Source organism: Tuber melanosporum, assembly GCF_000151645.1.
Source record: "Tuber melanosporum whole genome shotgun sequence assembly, scaffold_92, strain Mel28".
Classification (NCBI taxonomy): domain Eukaryota; kingdom Fungi; phylum Ascomycota; class Pezizomycetes; order Pezizales; family Tuberaceae; genus Tuber; species Tuber melanosporum.
This window is the reverse complement of record NW_003299142.1, coordinates 109,794-128,729: the sequence shown is the minus strand read 5'-3', so window position 1 is coordinate 128,729 and position 18,936 is coordinate 109,794. Positions and strand designations below refer to the sequence as shown.

Genomic DNA, 18,936 nt, shown 5'->3' with positions numbered 1-18,936 from the left:
ACTCGAGCACTTTTCAGTTCTTCGCCCATCGCTCCACTTGTTCAACGTGCAGAATAGCACAATCCGGGCCGTACCATTACATTGCTCGTTGTCGTAATTTAACCTTTACTCCAGTACAAGCCTCGATTTTTGTGTGGCACCTCAGGAACGGAAAATTTGTTGTCATATTAGCAGCCTCACTCACTCAACCCACCAATCTCGGCGCCACCACACCCGCACTCGTTCTAACTGTGCCAGCGCTTAAATTGCATTGCACTCCCTCCTCCGTGCTGTAGACCCCCTGTGCACGGGGTACAATATGGAACAACCTGTATCCATCTGCCATCTTCCGCAAGACACCACATCCAGGCACCATGGGTGAAACGGGGGAAGGTGCCAGTAGACTACTTGTAAGTTCTGCGGGTACTCGAGTGCAGCACAGTGCTCGAGTACCGGTAGTCGATCAGATCGAGATCGTTCGCCCTGAAGGGGAAGTGGGAAAATTCCGCGCTTTGTGTGTGGGAAGGGTGAGGTAATTGAGGGGTTGCATAAATTATCATACCATGCGTCAGGTCAGGCCTGAGGTATGGAAACAAATGTGTTGAATTGCGGAACCCACCCTCTCTGTCACACAGTATATGACAAACTAGGGGATGACAGGGCAATGAGTTTAATGAAGTGGAAATTCCGTAACTAGAAAGTATTCGCAGTCGAATCATACTGGAACTTCTCTAGTGATACACTTGTCCAAGGGGTTTGGGCTACCGGAAGTCGCCCAATGTCTCGAGTGAGAAGAAATGATTAATTTGAAGGAGCTTGAGTTTCGCGGTGTCTGCACCACCCAAAGTATGATAGTCAAAATGAAATGTGGCTCAACGCTAGCGAGGATTCAAAAGAAAGTTGCTCCTTAGGGTTAGACTTTGACAATAACGTGCCACAGGTCGCCGTTTCTGCCAAGGTCAACCGCCCCCGTCGGGCCTCTAATATCCGCATTCAGGGACCAAACATCTCGAGATGAAATGGTGTTTACCTGACGCCGTATTGCTTGAGCTGCCGGATCCGATTGACTGGTGGTCGTAATTTTGTCAACTTGATCAGCTAAGCCTATTGTAGTCTAGCTCCGTTGCTTACTGTAAACACTCGGATGGTTGAACCAGTGTTATGAAGTCCAGAGTTCCCTTCTCTGGGAAAAAGGGCGAAAAACACAGGAAAAGCACAGTTCCTTTCCCTCTTCGGGAGCGGAAAATTTTTCTTTCTTGACTCTACTGAGAGAAAGCCTAGTTGCATAGCACACAGTCCAATAGTTCAAGTTTCTACGATACCTAATAGTGGATTGTACGAGTCAATGCTTGGCTGCATATGTAAAATAGAATGGTGGGGAAATGTGGATTAAAATCGGTTTGATAAAACAGCGGTAATGCCTTCATGCAGGGGAAGCGCTCACAATATCAACCCTCACAATCCTACTCCACAATCCCAAGCTACACCACGGCAAGTAATCCACAGAGAAGCATGTCCGAACGCACGGAGAAAAGTAAAATGCTTGCGGGGGAGCTCTATCATGCCTTCGGCGACGAGCTAGTGGCGGAACGAGCCTCCTGTGCGGCAGCCTGCCGAGCATTCAACAAAGTCACGCACGGGATGCCGCATCTTGAGCGTGCAAACCTACTCCGAGCGTACTACTTCCTCTAACTCCCTCCCTACCACCCCGAGCTAACTTGCACCCCAGCATCCTACACCAACCCCCCCTTCCCCCTACCACCCCTTCCTCCACCTTATCCCAGGAACCCTGGGTAGAAACCCCCTTCATGGCCGACTATGGCTACAACACCACCATATCACCCGGCGTATTCATAAACTTTGGCTGTATAATACTAGACACGTGCAAAGTTACCATCGGTGCGCGCACCCTTCTAGGACCCAATGTTTGCCTCTTCGCTGCTGCGCACCCGCTCAGCGCGAAGGCGCGGGATGGACTGCGCGGGCCGGAGTACGGCGCGCCCATCACAATAGAGGATGACTGCTGGCTAGCTGGGAACGTCACTATCCTGCCGGGCGTGAGGATCGGACGTGGGAGCACGGTTGGTGCGGGCAGCGTGGTTACGAAGGATGTCCCGCCGGGATGCGCGGTCGCGGGGAATCCGGCAAGGGTTGTTAGGGTTATTGAGGAGGACGCTGTGGAGACTTTTCCCAGGGCGGGGGGGAGAAAAGTTCTGGAGATTCCGAAGCCTAGTTCTGCTGGTGCGGGGGAGGGTGATGATCTTAAGGTGCTCAAGAGACTGGAAAGGTTGGAAGCGGAAGTGAAAGAGGTGAAGGACGAATTGAAGAGGAGGCTGTCATAGATCCTTAGAAGCGTTCTAAAAAAAAAACTTGCCATTTGCCAGCGAATGTTCGGTGGAAATAGCCGCATCGGCGCACGATAGGTTTAATTGACAAGTTTGCAGAATTGCGAAAAACTACAAGTTAATGAGATCCAACAAATCCAGAAGGCTCAGGCTATCCCATTTCAGGAAAGCACTAACTGCTCCCGCTCGAATTTTTTTCCCCCAGAAAACGAGAGATTCGGGCTTGCAAGTGTCCGGCTGAAAGTCTACAGTATGAACAGTTAATCTAGATTAGCCAGTAAAAAATAATCCCTCCTTTCTGCGAAAACATAGATGTACAGTACGGTGCCTGTACTTAAGCAGCTTGTGCCTTGTGCGAGGCAGGCGTCAAAAATGGTGAGCAGAATGGCATAGACATAACAACCCAAACCATGCTACTTCACGCTTTCCATTCAATACATTCCGAAGCTGTAAAAAACTTAAAAAAAATTGATAGAATACATGCCTCGACAAGTGCTCACATATTATTAAAGAATTTCTAGCTACCAGTACTTTAGCATGCAATCAGGTAAAGTTGAAGTTTCAAACAGCACCAAGCCTTGCGGTTCCCCATACTCGTACAAGACTATGATACCAGGAATTGCGTCAAGACCAACGAACCAACCATAGCTCTCAACGATTCCACAGCCAGTTCAGATATGCAGTGCCAAAGGATTGGAAAGTAAAATCTAGGGAATTATTTCATATATTGGTCAAGATTCGGTTTGGATTTGCTCGACTGGACCACTGGCTGGAAAGTCGTTGGTATGGCGGTTTTTCAGCAGAAAACCCATACACCGCCCATCATTTTTCACCGCAGTCTCGTACCGTAGATAACGTACCCGAGTATTGAATCAGACGGGGAAGTGAATCTGTTAAAACGCACCAAAAAAAAAGGACGAAATTTTAAAATCCCAATTAACGCCTGACACTTGGAAGTCCAAATACCGGTACAAAGGTCTACTGTATCAGTAAGAAGGACCCCCCCTTCACAATCCCTCGGCGGAACCTCACCCCGCCAGCGAAAATAAAAAAATAAAACAATAAAAAAAAATACAGTAGTTATAACACCAATGCCTATCGCACCGTAGGGCCAAAAACGGGAAACGAACGAACAACTGACCGCCTCGGGCCAAGGAGCAATCGATTCCCCCGAGAGAGGTGGCACAACCTGCGTACGTACTCTAGTCGCACACAATAGCACATCAACGGAATTCCGTGTTCAAGCGATTTTAGCCAATTGGGGCGGCAGGGCAAGAGAGTATCATACCGCAAGGGCAGTTGTGGGCCCCTCGTCCGTGGGCGAGTGAGGTGAGGTGATGTGATGTGAGGGCCCAACACAGGATAGTACGGAACGGTACCAGTGCCGTTGGTTTGCCGGTCTCCCCTGAGATTAATATAAATTGTGCTTTTTGTCCTCGGTTGATTTTTATGATAAGATGCTATCGGCCGATACGGGTGGGTAGGGTTTGCCGATAGGATACACATCGGTGGGTAGGCTACAATGTCCGTGTTGGATAGTGCTGTATCCGTTATTCGTGCAATTATTGTGGAGTACCATTGTCACGAAATATGAGATTGGATGTAAACTTTTGGGGGCTATTGTTTTAATTGTTTTTTTCATCTAACTTGTAAACATTACAGAAGGCAGTAGGTAGACTACCCTATGTAATCCTGAAACTATGAAGAGCCGCAGAAGATCTTCCCCCTCCCCACACCTTCTCCATGTACTCGTACTTGCACTGCATTTACTCGTATAATACCCTGCCTGCTCCACAGTCTTCTCCACCGAACGGACGATTGCATCTGTCCGCGCCCGATTTAAATAACCAAAACCCCCATACCTGTACCGGTAGGTTACAACTCCGGGCCGGCTCTTGCGCGTTTTTTCTCACTCGGAACCTTCCAGAACCAAAGCATCCTGGTCTCTGGTGAAACAGGGTGGTCCTTAGCCGCGGAAAGATACAGTATGATCGTTTCCCTGCTTCAGTCGTCCGAGTATCGAGGGGTAGAGCAAGGTGGTGACGAAAGGTGTCCTGTAGTGCCCTGTGGGGAGACGGCAGAGAGTGTGATAAAAAGGAGGATGTATCCCGCCTCCTCCTTGATAGAAAGCAAAGCAACAATTCTCAAATCAGCCCCCTCCATCTCAACCCTCCACCATAACAAGTAACCAATTCACACCATGCCACTCTCTTCCGTCCCACAGGAGTACAGGTGATTCCTTCATTCCCTATCACGGTCCATTCGGATGCTAATCTTCCAACCATAGCTATGTTCTCGCCAGTCTCTTCGCAGCATCCTTGGTGAGCCAATACCACACTATTCTGGTTGGCGGTATCCGCAAGGCCGCAAAGGTCCCATACCCGAACGCCTATGCGAGTGCCGAGGACGCCTCCAAGGACAAGGAAAAGTTCCGCTTCAACTGCGCTCAACGTGCACATTCAAACTACCTCGAGAACCTTGCTGTCGTGTTACCAGCTTTCCTCGCTTCAGCGCTTCACTACCCCATCGCCTCGTCCTCGCTCTTGGGTATCTGGCTTGCTGGCAGAGTGGCGTATGCTCGTGGCTACGCCGGCAGCGAGCACAACGGCACCGGAAAAGGGAGGTACAAGGGTGCGTTCTTTTATGTCGGGCAGATCGGGTTGGCAGTTACGGCTACAATGAGTGCGTGGAAGCTCTACAGCTCTGGGCCTTAAACATGAGCATGGGTATTTTTTTTTTTGGAAATAGGGTTGGGACTTACTTCTTTGTAGTGCATTTGGTTTCTTTCCTTGTCTGGACTATAGCTATTGTTTTCCTTGGAGCATTAAATATACAAGAAGTTTTCGTCTCACGTGGTTCCTTGAGCCTCATTCGCACAAAAAGTTCCTAGAGAAGTGAGTGCTGGCAGTTTGCTTTTTAGAAGGCCAAGACGGAGCTCACCAGGCTTGGGCCGATGATAACGAGTGAATATTTCTTCTTAGATCCACCATATTCCCGTGCCGCAAGTGCATTCCCGGCCTGACCGAGACAGTGTTCTGGAAAGTTAGAAAGGTTCTTTGACGGGGATGAGGCTCCCGACTGGGATAAAGGTAAGACAAGTGCCCCCACAGCCTTGGACGGGGGGCGAGCCAAGGGTCTCAGACACCAAGGTGACAAGCAATCAAACTCAATGCCGGAATACTGAGGTGGTACGTGCAGTATTCTGCAGGTCCTCCTTTCCCCGAGGACTCTTATCATTTGCTCTACAGCCTCAGGGAGAGAGAAGCAAGGCTAGGAAAACGATAAGGTTTGCCATGCTCCGGAGAGAAGGCTCAGAAATTCTCATAGCAGCCTTCCTTAAGTTGAGAGACGGGTATCTGAAACGCCCATCGTGGAGCTATGGAATGGCGCAAAGATGTGTTCGCGTACTGCAAGGGGTGGATATCTGCTCACAGGCTTGGTTGGAAGCCCATCGGATTCGGGCCGGCAGATGGTAGGGTTTTACCAATGGTAGCATTCTGAGCGCAGGGCGTTGAAGTGATTCTTGATGAGAGGGATTTAACAAGAGGTCCGCATAAACACAGGATGGAGACCAAGACACACACGTTGACCGCGTCGCGGGGCGGTCAGCGCGCTTTGTGGGATCTATCCGTAGGCTACCGTACTTGTGTTCCCCACAGTGTCCCGGCACCTACCTTGGGAGGATAACCAAGCTGGCCCGCTACCCTGTACCAACAGACTATGGTCCAGCGTATGGGGTTTTGACCACCTCGTCAATTTCGGGACTTCTACTTGGCCTAGCGAATACCGGTGTAAACCTCTTATGGGCGGATCCGGCTTTAAGCACGGTGAATGAAAGCCACTATTGGAAATAAGATGCGTATAAAGTGTGCCGATGCGGAGTCTATGTAATAGGTTGAGCTTGTTTCCTGCGGTTGGAGTAAGAGAAAGCTGTAATCGCGTACGTTGCAGGCGATGAGCCTCTTTGCCCGATGGAACCCAACTCTGCTACCGGCAGAGTACTTCAGTTTCGTTGACGGCCGATGTCTGAAACAAACTAGTGAGCATTTTCAATAGGGTGTTCTTCGTAACAGGGCTTAGCGATATAATGCGCGCTTTGGAAGGGCTTATTTGGTTGGGTCCACTCTACGCCGTAATATACACAGTCAAGCGCATGGTACAGTAGTATCACGCTTTTTAGACAGTTAAACCATAATCAGATAGTAGTTGGTATTGAAATTAACCAATCTATCTATGAGGCTATTGAGAGTACATCATGTTCCACATTCAAATACATGAAGAAACCTTGTGCCCTTCCGCCCCAGAAGATTCTAGGGCAATAGCCTTTCGCACCCCCCAACAGTTCCGGCCCTTCATCGTGATCATGCTCCGTGGCATTCGATCGTGGTTGTCTGGGATGTGGGAACCGGCGTATTATCGTGTTGTATTGGGTACTTAAAATATTCTTGCAGAGTAAAATAGACAAAACGGGCAGTCGAAGAGTCCTTCTCCATGGCGATGAGCCCTTGGCAGCAGCCTAGCAATGTCTCTATCGAAGGAACATTTTCGGCTAACCGGTTTTAGAGGATCCTGTAAAAAAGTCTACATGCATGAAGCTGTCAGCCGACATGTCAAAAGTGGAGTTCTCGCGCTGTGGTTGATTTTACATACGGTTTTGGAAAAGGTATCTGCCTCCGGCCTTATGGACACAATCGTTACTCTTCCAGGAAGATGCTTCTCAATCTCACCCCGGATCACTCCGGATATGTGGTCTTCCAGTCATGAATCCGGATATTCGAGTGCCTGGAGACTTTTGGAGAATTTGACTTAGCGAATCAAGAAGCTTGACTCGGTGATCCGGATAACCTTTTTCTGGTTTTGAAAAGCCTGGAATATTTTTTCCGGAATCTTTTCCAATCCACCAGGCCATGCCTGGTAGACTCGTCGGAGACTGCTCTTTCTAGGTAGTGAAAATCAAAGTAGAAACGGGCAACTGCAATACTCCGTCTTCTGACCCAATAGACTATGTCGTTTATCACCAGGGAACTATAACATTGCTTGTTAGCCCTTGGCTCGTTTGTTCGCCCCCCCGCCCTTCTTTGAGGATCGTCTCTTACCTGATGTACGCCTAAGTCTTCCCGACCCCCGGGTAAGTCTTCCCAACCCCTGGATCGCCATAGCAAAACAAGGCAGGGCTATCAGATCTATTTTCGCCAGTACCGCTTCGACGGGCTCGTCGGTTTGTAAGAGCCATTCCCCAACGGGGTCAGCCTCGGCGGGTTGAATGTCCTGATGTCGTATGCGGGGCTCAGGCGGGGGCGGCCATAGAGGAGTTTCAAAATTCTCGTCAGGAGAAGGGTTGTTCGAGACTTTCATATCGAGGCTCGTATCGAAGGAGTTGGTATTGTTGTTGATTGAAAGCCTTCGTATCGAGACTCGTAATGAAAGAGTTGGTATTATTGGGACATGAAGTATTTTTTTTCCTTGAAGTTTTTCTTGCAGTTGCCCCCGGCGCCCTAGCACCGGGCGGGGTGGTGGTGGAAAGATGAGAAAGAGGGCTGGGGAGTCGGTCGACAAATTTATATGGGCAGAAGGAAGGTGGGGTCGATTTGTAATGTCTGACGAGTCAGAGGGCGCTGATCCAAGCACAGATATGATACTCGTAGATTTAATGGTGCACAAGTTGCCCAAAATTGTGTGCCAAGACCCTTGGCGGGTAGAAATGGAATGAGCTGGAAGAAATGTAGGTACTCCCACAAATAACCTGTCTAGGCAGTCACATTATGCGGTTCCGAGGTGTTGATGAATATCAGAAGATTCTATTCCATTGATATTTAACAAATGCTATCAAACCAGTAACCAGGGCCGATGACTTCCCGAGTTTATCGAGACCGCCGGGCGCTGCAGTATTTAACAATAATAATATTATTATGCTGTTGCTTCCCTTACCCCCATGACAAGTGCAAAGGTCGAGTGCAGGTTTCCGGAGAGTTAAATTCCGATAGGGGGGTGTAGAGGTGGGATTGAGGGATTGGATTTTGCGATGGACGTGATAACCTTTGGATGCTTTTACATTTTTGCCTGTACAGTACTTTCAAAAGCTCTTCTATTCTCTCGAGAGATTGAGAACATGAGAGAGTTGCAAATTGGTTATCTCCTTTGGTGTAAAACAGGACCCAAGCGGCTTACCTATGAATATTATAGACTGCACTAAGCGTAGTAGTTCCTGTTTTCGGCTTGGTGCTCCCTCAACTAGGCAATCTGTTCCTGGTCTGCACGAGCAGCGAAAACATTATCTGACTAAGTTGCCAATAGTAGACAACCACACTTGGATGCCGAGGACCTCCTCAACCGGTTCTGTTCTAAGGCAATTACTTGCTACCCAGGGGCCGCTACTAGTTAACCCGATATAGAAGCTACGCATGGCGATTCCCTATTTGTAAAAAAAAAAACCGTTAACAAAAAAGATTCTAGACCAACTCACTATCCATCACTCGGATGGTATTCAACATTCAACCCTCATCCTTTACCGCTGCGCCCTGGGATAGGCGGGAAACCGGGCGCTGTAAAAACGGCCTTTCCGTGTTCAAACATGGTATAACCCACCTTCGCCCAATAACCTTTCGTCGCACCCGTGACACTTCCCCTGTGAAACATTGATCAACTTATCTACCTAACAACCCACCTGTCCTCAACTCACGTTCCCACTCGCGGGAAAAGCAAGCAAGTCGGGCTACTTCGCAATGCTTGAGAATAAGAGACAACGAGTGTTGATTATCGGGGCAGGGTTGACAGGACTATCGCTAGGCATCCAGTTACTAACTCACGCGGCAGCATACTACGAGCCGGTGATTTTCGAGAAGGTAACCACTGCCCCCCCCGCCGCCTCAGGCCTCTCTCCAAATATTAACATGGGAAAAAAAAGAAAAAGTCCTCATCCCTCGGAGATATCTCAAAATCTGGCTTCGTAATACACCTTTCCCCAAACGCAATCCACGTCCTTCGCGGTTTGAACTTGGACCTAGTCCGCGAGGGGATGGGCATACCACTGAATAGGACTGTCCTGCATCACGAATCGAAGCCAGAGACGATCATCGTTGAAACGGAGAATTTATTCCCTGACCCGCATACGCTTCAAACTGTCAAGCGCGGGCCGTTGCAGTTGTTGCTATTGCAGCGGTACTCGTTCTTGGGCGGAAGGGTGCACTATAATTGCGATTTCAAGAGCTACAATACTCTGGAAGACGGGAGTGTCGAAGCGACGTTTGCCTCTGGAGAGGTAGTTTCCGGGAAGTACATTTTTGGTGCGGACGGGGTGCACTCTGATGTGAGAGAGGCGATGTATGGGAATCTAGCGGGGAAGGTGGGCCGGCCGAGTAGATGCCCGTTTAGTACCATGTTTCCGTTTAGTGTTCTCACACCGGTTATTGAGTTTTTGAGACCCAGGAGGACGGATTGGGAGTGTTCGCCAACTCACTGGACCGCTTTGTATGGGATTACGAAGCAGTTGCCTGCGCACTTATTGACTGCTCACGGGGGTGATGGGGGGTTGGGAACCATGCATTGGTTTCTCCGTGATGTCCCAGGGGCGTACACTACATATTCGCTTCAACAGGGGAGGGTGTTCTGGATATGCCACCAACCTTCACCGCCCTCGAGTACTGGTTGCGGGAGGTATACGGATGGGGAGGCGCTTGACACTATAAAGATGTACGATAACTGCCCGTACACCGCGTCCACGAAGAAGTGTAAGCTGCCTACAGTCAACTTTTCGGAAATCACATCCCGCTCGGAAAGGTTCATTAAAGTCCGCATTAATCATACCTTCTTTCCCAGCATTTCAAATGGGAACGTGCTGCTTATAGGCGACGCGGCTCATCCGATGAATACTTTCCATGGGCAGGGCGCTGCGATGGGTATTGAAGAGTCACTCGTTCTGTGCAATGCCTTGCTCAGAAGTGCCTGGGCTGAGGGCATGGATGTCAATCCTGAGCTTGTCGGAATCAAGTATTTCGAAAATCAGAGAATCGAGCGTTCGGAGAAAGTCACCAACTTGGGATTCTGGCTTGGTGTGGCTGCGATGGGGGATTTCTGGATTCTAAGGAAAATTCGGGATTGTCTGATTGGGAGGGTTCTAAGGGGGGGAGATCAACAGGAAAGAGCTGGGAGAGCAAAGACAGAGGACAAGAAGGTTCTCAGGGGAGGGAATGGGCGACAGGATATCGGCGAGGAGAAGGTGGAAAATACAAAGAGGAAGAAAAGAGAGGGTCACTGGCTTTTCGATTTGAAGGTTGATGTGCAGACCGAGGAGGAGTTTTGGGAGAGTTTGAAGGGGTGAATGTCGCCTTAGCTAGACCTTGGCATTAACAATGGTTGAAACTCCGGGATATCTGTTCTAATTCTCGCCTCTCCGAGAGTTTGATTACTTGACCCTCTTCTCCTGAACCACTACTCATCGAGTGACATACCATGAATTCACCTCCTTCAGGCTGGAACTTCCCGCGCTTACCAAGCCCGCACAGTCCGCAGCCAAGAAATCCCAGGGGCATGCATAAAGCACAAGAGTAAATCCGATCCGGAACAACCCCCGCACGATACTAGAACAGCCCAGTGAAGTTACGGAATTAGGCGATTGTCCTTCGTCATTGGTATCATAGCGCAAATATCCATCAAGCCACGCTATGATCACATAACTCATCATCGTTTATGTATTTTGCACCAAAAAATGCCATTCTTATCACTTGAGAACGCAACAACCCACGCTGTTCAATTGCCCCAAGATCCTGCAAGTAAGAATATCCACTCACTGCGAGCAACGTTTTGAAACATTGGGTGTTATCACGCTGATTTGGACTGTGTGCAAAAGACCTGAAATCAGTGGTTTTCTGATTAGCTAAATGCGTATGATATGATATTTGGCAAACGTGATTACGATTTTAAATGATATTTTGGGACGAAATCCTGATTTCAAATCGAGGGGTGCATGGCAACCTGGATTCAAACCATAAATTGAAAACACAATTTCATTAATTTTGGGGTTGAATATCTTCGATTCGGGGCAATGAATATATTAACAACTGAGTAATGATTTCTCTTATATTAAATATATATATACAAGTAATATTTAAGAGCTGATTAGGTGCAAATTAGGGCTAAAAAAAATGTGCTTCGAGCGGTTCAAAAGGTGCACCTGAAACATAATATTTCAAATTATATAGCCTCTGCAACCACCCAACTACTTCAAAAAGGACCCCCACGGAATAAAGAAAACAAGAAGGAGAGTAGCACTTGATTTTATTATTATTATTATTATTAGTTGGGTGGTTGTGGAGACTATAATTCGAAATATTATTATGCAGGTGCACCTTTGGAACCGCACGAAGCATACAAATTATGCAATTAATTTTCCCAAATCAAAATCCGGATAGGAAAGTGCTTAGCAGACTGTAATTTCGCCGGGGGTTTCACTTGGCCAAAAATAGCTCTGATTGGGCACAGTCGCACCTCGCTATCCCGGATGGCCAAGATCCTGCCAAAATCCAGAGAATTTGGCCTGGACAGCAGATTATGTTTTTGTGCAAGGAATTTTCGGAATTCGGAGGATTTCATCCGGGAAAACGGGGAATCTGGGAGAGTGGGGTCCCGGGCAACAGGGTGCGACTGTAATTCTGGTCGAGCTGTAAAATTACGAGGGACTTCACTATCCTCGACTTAAAATGCACCGCCAGGGGTCCCATATCTCACCGAACTGTGCAGTATGATAGTCGGCGGAGGATAGACTGTGCCCAAGAGCCATAGCTCTAGTAGCAAACTACTGTATTGCAGTCTCCCCACCGCCATTAGCGCAAAACCCAATATCACCCGTGATCATAGAACGATAGCAGCACTAGGACCACATTATTGTGTTGGGAGACAAAGAATAATGTTATCTGCTGGCGTTATTGTGTCTTACTTTGCCGAGAGAGCACGGGTCTTCAACTTACTCCCGGCGGAGACTAAGAGAGGGTAGTTGCCGGTCTGGGGCTCGGGATGCGAGTAGTTAAGGAATTACTGGATGATCTGAATTCAGGATGGCAAGTTCACTGATGGATGTTTCGGCAGGTATCTTATGTGCGTGGATGGTTGGTTCGCGTTTTGCTACTTATCGCAGATTTACGGTTCGTTTCGGTGGCGCTGCTAGGACCTGCCTTGACTCTCGTTTTCGTTCTAGGGAGGTTCGCGGTGGGAACGACGGGAAGGCGATTTTGTGTAGACACTGTATTACCGATACCGGCATCCCACATTTGCATCATCCGCCAAAACTAGGATGGAGAGTCCGGCATACCGGTGTTTAACTGCGGGAAGGGGCCTCTCGCCTTTAGGCGATCAATCACGCCTCTAGGATCAGAGTAGTAATATTCCAACACTCGTGTTTCTAGTTGGTGAGAATTGAAATGCACTCGTGGTTGGCGGAAGGTTGATGGAATTACTGCTCTGCGTATGGGTTAATGTGCTGCAGGAATCTTTGGAGTGTGGTTATCCATTAGAAGTCTCCTCTCGGGTAATCCAGGGGGAGGAGGGTGGTCGAGTCAATAGGCACGCATGGCTGTGGCCCCTCACCGATACACGATTGATAAAGCGTCTAGAATTGCTGATGGTGGAAACCAGCGATTTCCCATATGCAGACAACGTTACCCCTCATCCCCTTTTGATTTTTTTTTCACTAGAAATTATCATTTCTATCAAGGGAATATTGTAGAACCTTATTGAAAGAACCTTATAATACATGAATTGAATAAGCACAGCAAATATTAGATTAAAAACCCACACAGACATCGAACTCTTCGAAGGAAAAAAATCATTATTCCTGCAAACAAGAGGTGGGCCCGAGATCTAAGTACCAAAATTGTAGCTGCAAATGTATATATCTCATCTAAGGCAAGCCCAGAGAAACAAACAGAAACAAACAGGAAGCGATCGTCGTCTAGGGGCTGTTGACTTCCCAGGTCTCAGTCCGCAATGGTGATTCATCTTCCTGCTCTTGATGATGAACGTTATCTTTCGAAGTCGATGCTTCGCTAGCTTGGTCCATACTGCGACTTTCGACGATGACCTCCTTTTGAACTACTACCCCTGAGACGGAAGTAAGACCCGCCCCACCTCCGACTTCTACTCCGACCATATGTGAGAGGTTCCCATCCCGACGGCCTCGGCTTTTCCCATTGGCACTGAGTTGGTAGCTTTGGTTGGCGGACTTGAATTCGTTCTTCTCTCGCGCGATGGTACGGATGAGGTCTGCCATGGACATTTCAATCATGAGTTTAACGGTGTAGGCCAGTGGGTGGAATTGCATGTAGCTGGTGATATTCTTTAGTTAAAGTTCATGATATTTCTAGAGGGATTTGGGAGGACAAACACAAATCCGTTCTTAAGACTCATAGTTCCGATAATCAGACACTGTTGAAGAAATGTTAGCCTTTTATCACCCGGATCGTTCATATGGCTTCCTCACATCCATGGTCAACGACAAGAAGATAATCCGCACGTTGAACTTTACAAGTCTGTTGTATTTACCACTGCCCTGCTTGACGAGCCGCTGCCTGACCGTGTTGATAAAGTACCAGTTAAGAATGGCGTCGACGACTAGATATATGACCTTTTCGCAGCGGTCCCAGATTTCATTGATGTGGATGTATCTTTTCACAAAATAATTGTTAGTTACTGGATTCCGTGGGGCTCGAGTGGCTACTACCCACCTGTGAGATATTTGGAGACGTGCGGGGATCCAGATGCAGTAAACTGAGATGTTTACCGCTGTGATCAAGGCTGCAACCCCCCATTTTATTAGTCCCGCGCGGTGTTTGTCTGCTGCAATGACTGTGATTCTGTTGATGATAATTTGAAGGAGAAGCTGGACTTGGAGTGCCCAGAGTGTTACTAGGCAGGTTAGTATAATATGGGTCTTTGTGGATTCACGAGTCCCTAGATGACTGCGTGAGAGGGAAACCCACAGATAAAAAAATAAAACCAAAAACTGAATATCTGTTAGCCAATGGTCGATAGATAATGTGCTCTTATATGGAGCTATCAGGGACTCCCAATTACCTTGGTCCTATCGTCCCATCGAGATACATCCAGCAAATAATTGAAAATGCCAGACAGACGAAAATCTCACCCCATATCATCCACACATAGATAGACTTCCAAGGGGTTCTAGCCCGTATAGTTTGCCTAATAGCTTCCCATGTCGTGAGGAACCCGAATCCAAGTGTAAATCCCCAACAAATAGACGCTAGGCTCATATCATGCTTCGTAACCTCCTGGAGCTCGAAATGGGGCGACAGAAGAGCCATTTGTCAAGTTGGACGAAGAGCGTTGATTAGGACAACTAACTAGTTTGGCTGTCAAGAGAGAAAGGGGGGAAGAATACAAGAAAGCGTTCGAATGGCCGGGAAATCCGGCAGATTATATCAACGATGAAGTCTGAGCTGGTTCTCATGCATCTTAGTGTCCCAGGAACCAGAATTTCGGCAACCATAGGACCGGTCTTATTGCTCAGTTGAATATCAAGCTAGGGATTCTAGGTGATTTGTCCGTCGTTACGTGCACGGCCTAATATGATTTGCTATGTTTCACTCGGTTTTTGTGCTCTCCCCCCCCCTCTGCGCGGCACTCCACGATCTTCCTTGTCCAACCACCATTTTCCCTCCTCTCCCTTTTCCTCTTTCCTTTTTTTTTTATCCGGGGGGCTTAAACTTTTACTATTTTTCACAACTTGTGCCTCTTGTGTCACCTACCAGGCTTGCTCTTTCAGGCACATGCAATGGAAATTTGGTTTGGATAAACCTGGTTATAGCGAATCGTCAAGCTGAATGATTCGGGCTGTGGTACTGGGCTCGTCTGGGGTAAGGATCGAAGGGAGGCATACGGCACGTCGAGAAGCGATCAGCGCTCCGCTGCAGATGGCCACTCCCGGGGGGGAAGGGGTGTACTCGTACGTGCATGGGGAGAAAAGTGAGAGACCATGGGCCGAGCAATTAAGCGGCCTGGGTCACTATAAACGAGCGGGGACTGCTGGTACCGCGCTCTCGCAGTACGGTAAGTGCAGTCTTACCTATGAAACAATACCCGGAGCACAGTATTACTAAATTTGTGCTAGATTTGTGGCGTTGATCCTTCATGGAGCCTTTCCTTCGGGTTTTCTAGGACGTGGCCCTTTTTCCTACAGGTACAGTACAGTAACGCGGAATTGCTATTATGACATAGGCACAGTACAGTACCGCGCAGTAGCAGCCTACCTGTCGCAATCTGCCTATCATACGTGGTACAGTACTCGAGTACTCAATGAACATCCCTGACAGATCCTCCCGTTTTGCTCACGGCTCCCACAGAGAAGAGTGAGTAGAGCTGAAGTAGTAGTGATTAATACTAGTGCTCTAACCTGGAACCTCCTAGCTCAACTCGCTGCAGCGAAATTTTCAACCAAATCTTACAAGCCCCTCCGATGCCCCGCAGACGAGCCCTATGCCTAAGACTACCGGTACCGGTAGTAGACAAATCCCCAGCGCCGAGAATAGTCTTGGAAACCTCGTCATTTGTGGCGAGTGTGGGTTTCCGAGGCTATTACCTCCGGCCCTTGGAGATCAATTGTGCAAGGTCGCAAATCTAGGGAAAATCTGAATCTAAAGCCGTGAGTATTCGAATAAAAGAAAAATGTGCAGCGTCGTTGAACCCCCCCCTATGATAGGGGTACGGTAGGCAAATCAGGGTAAACTCAGCCTTCAGCTGAGGCAAGAGAAAACAAAAACAGCGCTTTACTACGAGAGGCAATTATAACGTCTCAGCCCATTTCTCTTATATTCGAGTACTTACTGCACCCGGCCTGTGTTCGAGTACAGTACGAATGCGCTACCGGTAGAAGATATATACCTTGGCTACGAGCTTGAATGTTGTTTTGTTCTATCGGAAGAATGGGCAGATTTCCGAGCTAGCGGAAAGTTCATGTTAATGAAATTTCATGGTAACTTTCGAGGGGGTCTCTTGCCTCACAACAGCGCGGTTCAAACAGGAGATTCGTGGTTCGCGAATTGGGAGTAGGAAAATGAACTGTAGTGCTAACTCAGTACCGGCTCTGGCAGCAGTTTGCAGGTTGGTTTGGCGGTTCAGAGACTGTCGGTAAAGGATCGAGCTTGACGGAAACAAGAAAAGTGCCATCACTCACTAGTGTTGAAAAATTTTCAAGCCAGCAGAATACCCATTCCAGAGCCCTAACTAACAACATACCATTCTCTTCGCAGCATTAGTCTCTTGTCTACATGTTTTGTTAGACTAGCAGGGAAATTGGGACGTGGACCAAAAAGACTCAGCACGTACTACAATCATACAATGAACCCCTTAGCACCGTTGTGCTGTACCTGCAATATCTGAATTGGTGTGGTGAGACTCCCTTTCGGGAAATAGAGCCACCTTCCGATCTGGTTTGGGTACTGTCCCAATTGGCGATTGGTGCAGGATACGACACCCACTTTGGTAAGCCTTCGCTTCCCGCTCACGCTTTCTTAGATTGGCGGTAGTTTCCCCACGTCGGCATCTCACGTTTTATCGGCAATGCGTGGAATACATACTGAGAATTTGAATCCCGAACACTGAGAAGGCTCAGGTACCGTACTTGTACTGTACATTACGCCCCTGTCCGCGGGTTATTTCGCATAAACAACTCCTGTAAGCCCGAGTCGGACCGCTGATGTTTTTACATAGGTTTAACGCAACAAACGTGATGGTAAATGGATCCTATAGCTTCATTGTATTTGTTGAACGATCCATGACTATGTCTCTCGAATAATCCACCAGTAGTCTAAGGGATGTAGTTTCGGCTTGAGTGACGGCGATAGAACTGGAGAAAATGGTGCATAAATTTGATAAAGCCAGGGACAGACGGGGGGGAACAACCGGCTCCGGTCCACTCGTATCTTCGCTGACTACGATCGGACTAGAGAAGCGAAGAAGTTTCCGTCCCTCCCGAGACTTCCGCTAAACCAACATATCTTGATAGAAATCCCATGCGGGGATTGTTTGGTCCGGGTTTCCAAAAAGGGGCTGGAAAAGAGTGCCATGCCATACACTACGGACAGACCCTTCCCAAATATGGTAGCGAGGAGTATCACTGAGAACTGTCCGACTTAGGATATCGGTCCGAGTATCGTGCCAACTCTCACAACTCCTACAAACCATGGATTATTAGACACCGTCGTAACATGTCCCCGCAGGGGAACGAGGTGATGCAAGATATCCGTGAGACAGAGAGGGGCTTGAGATAACGGTTTGGTGGGGGCTTTTTTCCTTTTTTTCCCCTCTCCTTCCATAAGTACTAATACAATACCGTACTTTTTGAACTTTCTTCTTCTTCGGAGTCCTGGGCACTCTCCCACGGCCCCTGAACCTTGCGAATTAGGAACCCGAACATTGAAGACGCGTGTGTTAAGGATGATATTTGATTTTTCTCCAAATCATTTCTTTTTTCTTAGCTTCTCTTCCTGTCTTAACCGAAGGGCGTTATGTCAGTCGGTGAACCACGTTAACGAAAAAGAAAAGAGAGGGAAGGGAAAGGAGAGCAGGCCGCTGAGATCTTTTTTGTTTTTGTGGGAGAAGCGATTACTTTTTCCGTTTGATTCTGGATAGGATATCTCAAAGCCGCGGAAGGGGTCCCAATATTTAAGTTGAGGGGCACGATGTATTATAGGTGGCAAAAGCAACGGTGCCATACGACATGGCACCAGCATGATATCTAATCAGTCCTCTTGAGCCGAAGCTCTAGAAATTACCTTACTTATCACTCAACTTGCTGTCATGATCTTACCATTTCCATGTCGAGGGAGAGAAACCAATCCCCGTGATGGGTCTACTACGAAGGCAATCTGAAATAGACATGGTAAATCATCATAGCCTCATCGCAACATTCCTAGCAGAACATCACCTCGCCGCAGCACTCCTCAGTGGTGCACCGGTATCTGCTTTCCAATGCCGTCGCCAACTGGGCAACACGGCGTACCATGTGATGGCTATGATATGGCAATTGCCTGGTAGTCTACGGGAGTTACTGGGAAGATAAGGTTACGAATCACTTTATCTTTCAAGTGCCTGTGCTCAAGTCATACCGCGATTCGCAAAGGATGGATAGAATGTGCTTGTTTCCCGGTAGTCGGTTCCCTTGTCGGACTCTGGGGAACGAAATGATATTCCTACAGGCTGCCGGCACTTTTATCCGGCATTAAGTTATTTGAGAATGAGGCACCGTTGTTTCCGCTGGCATGGTGGTTGTTCAACGCTACTGTACAGTACGAGTACTCAGTACTTATTGCCTGATACAAGTACCGGTGCTTTATTAATTGGAATTATCCGGTTTTTCCCTTGAGACAATACATTGTTCAAGGTTGGATGATGCCTTGTGCGTGGAATATACCCATTTGGTAACCCGAACTGCTGGACGGGGTTGGCGACTAGCACACTTTAAGAAAACAAGTTGATCAAGAGAAACTCTCTGTAGAACGAACTGCCCTCTATTAACCTTGCTTTCCGATTGAGTAAGTGCAATTGGATAAAATGGAATGGCCTTTGTATACACTAGTACTCCCAAGTAAGCAAGGTCAGTTTCAGG

At 48.0% G+C, this 18,936-nt stretch overlaps 5 protein-coding genes; 3 read left to right on the top strand and 2 right to left on the bottom strand.

The window, feature by feature from the left end:
* Positions 1 to 1,491: 1,491 nt before the first annotated feature.
* On the top strand, positions 1,492 to 2,321 carry GSTUM_00011905001 (uncharacterized protein; the record flags this gene model as incomplete). Its single annotated transcript, XM_002842222.1, has 2 exons — positions 1,492 to 1,655; positions 1,709 to 2,321. 2 exons carry the CDS (start codon positions 1,492 to 1,494, stop codon positions 2,319 to 2,321), a joined length of 777 nt encoding a protein of 258 aa, XP_002842268.1.
* Positions 2,322 to 4,462: 2,141 nt separating this feature from the next.
* Positions 4,463 to 5,175, top strand: GSTUM_00011904001 (uncharacterized protein). XM_002842221.2 has 2 exons: positions 4,463 to 4,556; positions 4,612 to 5,175. Exons 1-2 carry the CDS (start codon positions 4,525 to 4,527, stop codon positions 5,036 to 5,038), a joined length of 459 nt encoding a protein of 152 aa, XP_002842267.1. The 5' UTR covers positions 4,463 to 4,524; the 3' UTR covers positions 5,039 to 5,175.
* A 1,341-nt stretch (positions 5,176 to 6,516) lies between these two features.
* Positions 6,517 to 7,838, bottom strand: GSTUM_00011903001 (uncharacterized protein). XM_002842220.2 has 3 exons: positions 7,421 to 7,838; positions 6,975 to 7,349; positions 6,517 to 6,905 (listed from the first exon to the last, which is right to left on the bottom strand). Exons 1-2 carry the CDS (start codon positions 7,677 to 7,679, stop codon positions 7,339 to 7,341), a joined length of 270 nt encoding a protein of 89 aa, XP_002842266.1. The 5' UTR covers positions 7,680 to 7,838; the 3' UTR covers positions 6,517 to 6,905; positions 6,975 to 7,338.
* Positions 7,839 to 8,106: 268 nt separating this feature from the next.
* Positions 8,107 to 8,492, top strand: GSTUM_00011902001 (uncharacterized protein). XM_002842219.2 has 1 exon: positions 8,107 to 8,492. The coding sequence occupies exon 1, from the start codon at positions 8,172 to 8,174 to the stop codon at positions 8,316 to 8,318; it is 147 nt and encodes a 48-aa protein (XP_002842265.1). The 5' UTR covers positions 8,107 to 8,171; the 3' UTR covers positions 8,319 to 8,492.
* A 4,774-nt stretch (positions 8,493 to 13,266) lies between these two features.
* Positions 13,267 to 14,678, bottom strand: GSTUM_00011901001 (uncharacterized protein; the record flags this gene model as incomplete). XM_002842218.2 has 6 exons in its annotated part: positions 14,388 to 14,678; positions 14,294 to 14,316; positions 14,039 to 14,219; positions 13,795 to 13,978; positions 13,699 to 13,739; positions 13,267 to 13,639 (listed from the first exon to the last, which is right to left on the bottom strand). Exons 1-6 carry the CDS (start codon positions 14,633 to 14,635, stop codon positions 13,267 to 13,269), a joined length of 1,050 nt encoding a protein of 349 aa, XP_002842264.1. The 5' UTR covers positions 14,636 to 14,678.
* Positions 14,679 to 18,936: the final 4,258 nt, after the last annotated feature.

Excerpts from the sequence above, each read along its gene's own strand:
- GSTUM_00011904001 (XM_002842221.2), top strand. The coding sequence starts at position 4,525 with ATGCCACTCTCTTCCGTCCCACAGGAGTACAG. Across the intron at positions 4,557-4,611 it reads TCCGTCCCACAGGAGTACAG|CTATGTTCTCGCCAGTCTCT; the intron begins GTGATTCCTTCA and ends TTCCAACCATAG.
- GSTUM_00011903001 (XM_002842220.2), bottom strand. The coding sequence starts at position 7,679 with ATGAAAGTCTCGAACAACCCTTCTCCTGACGAGAATTTTGAAACTCCT.
- GSTUM_00011902001 (XM_002842219.2), top strand. The coding sequence starts at position 8,172 with ATGACTTCCCGAGTTTATCGAGACCGCCGGGCGCTGCAGTATTTAACA.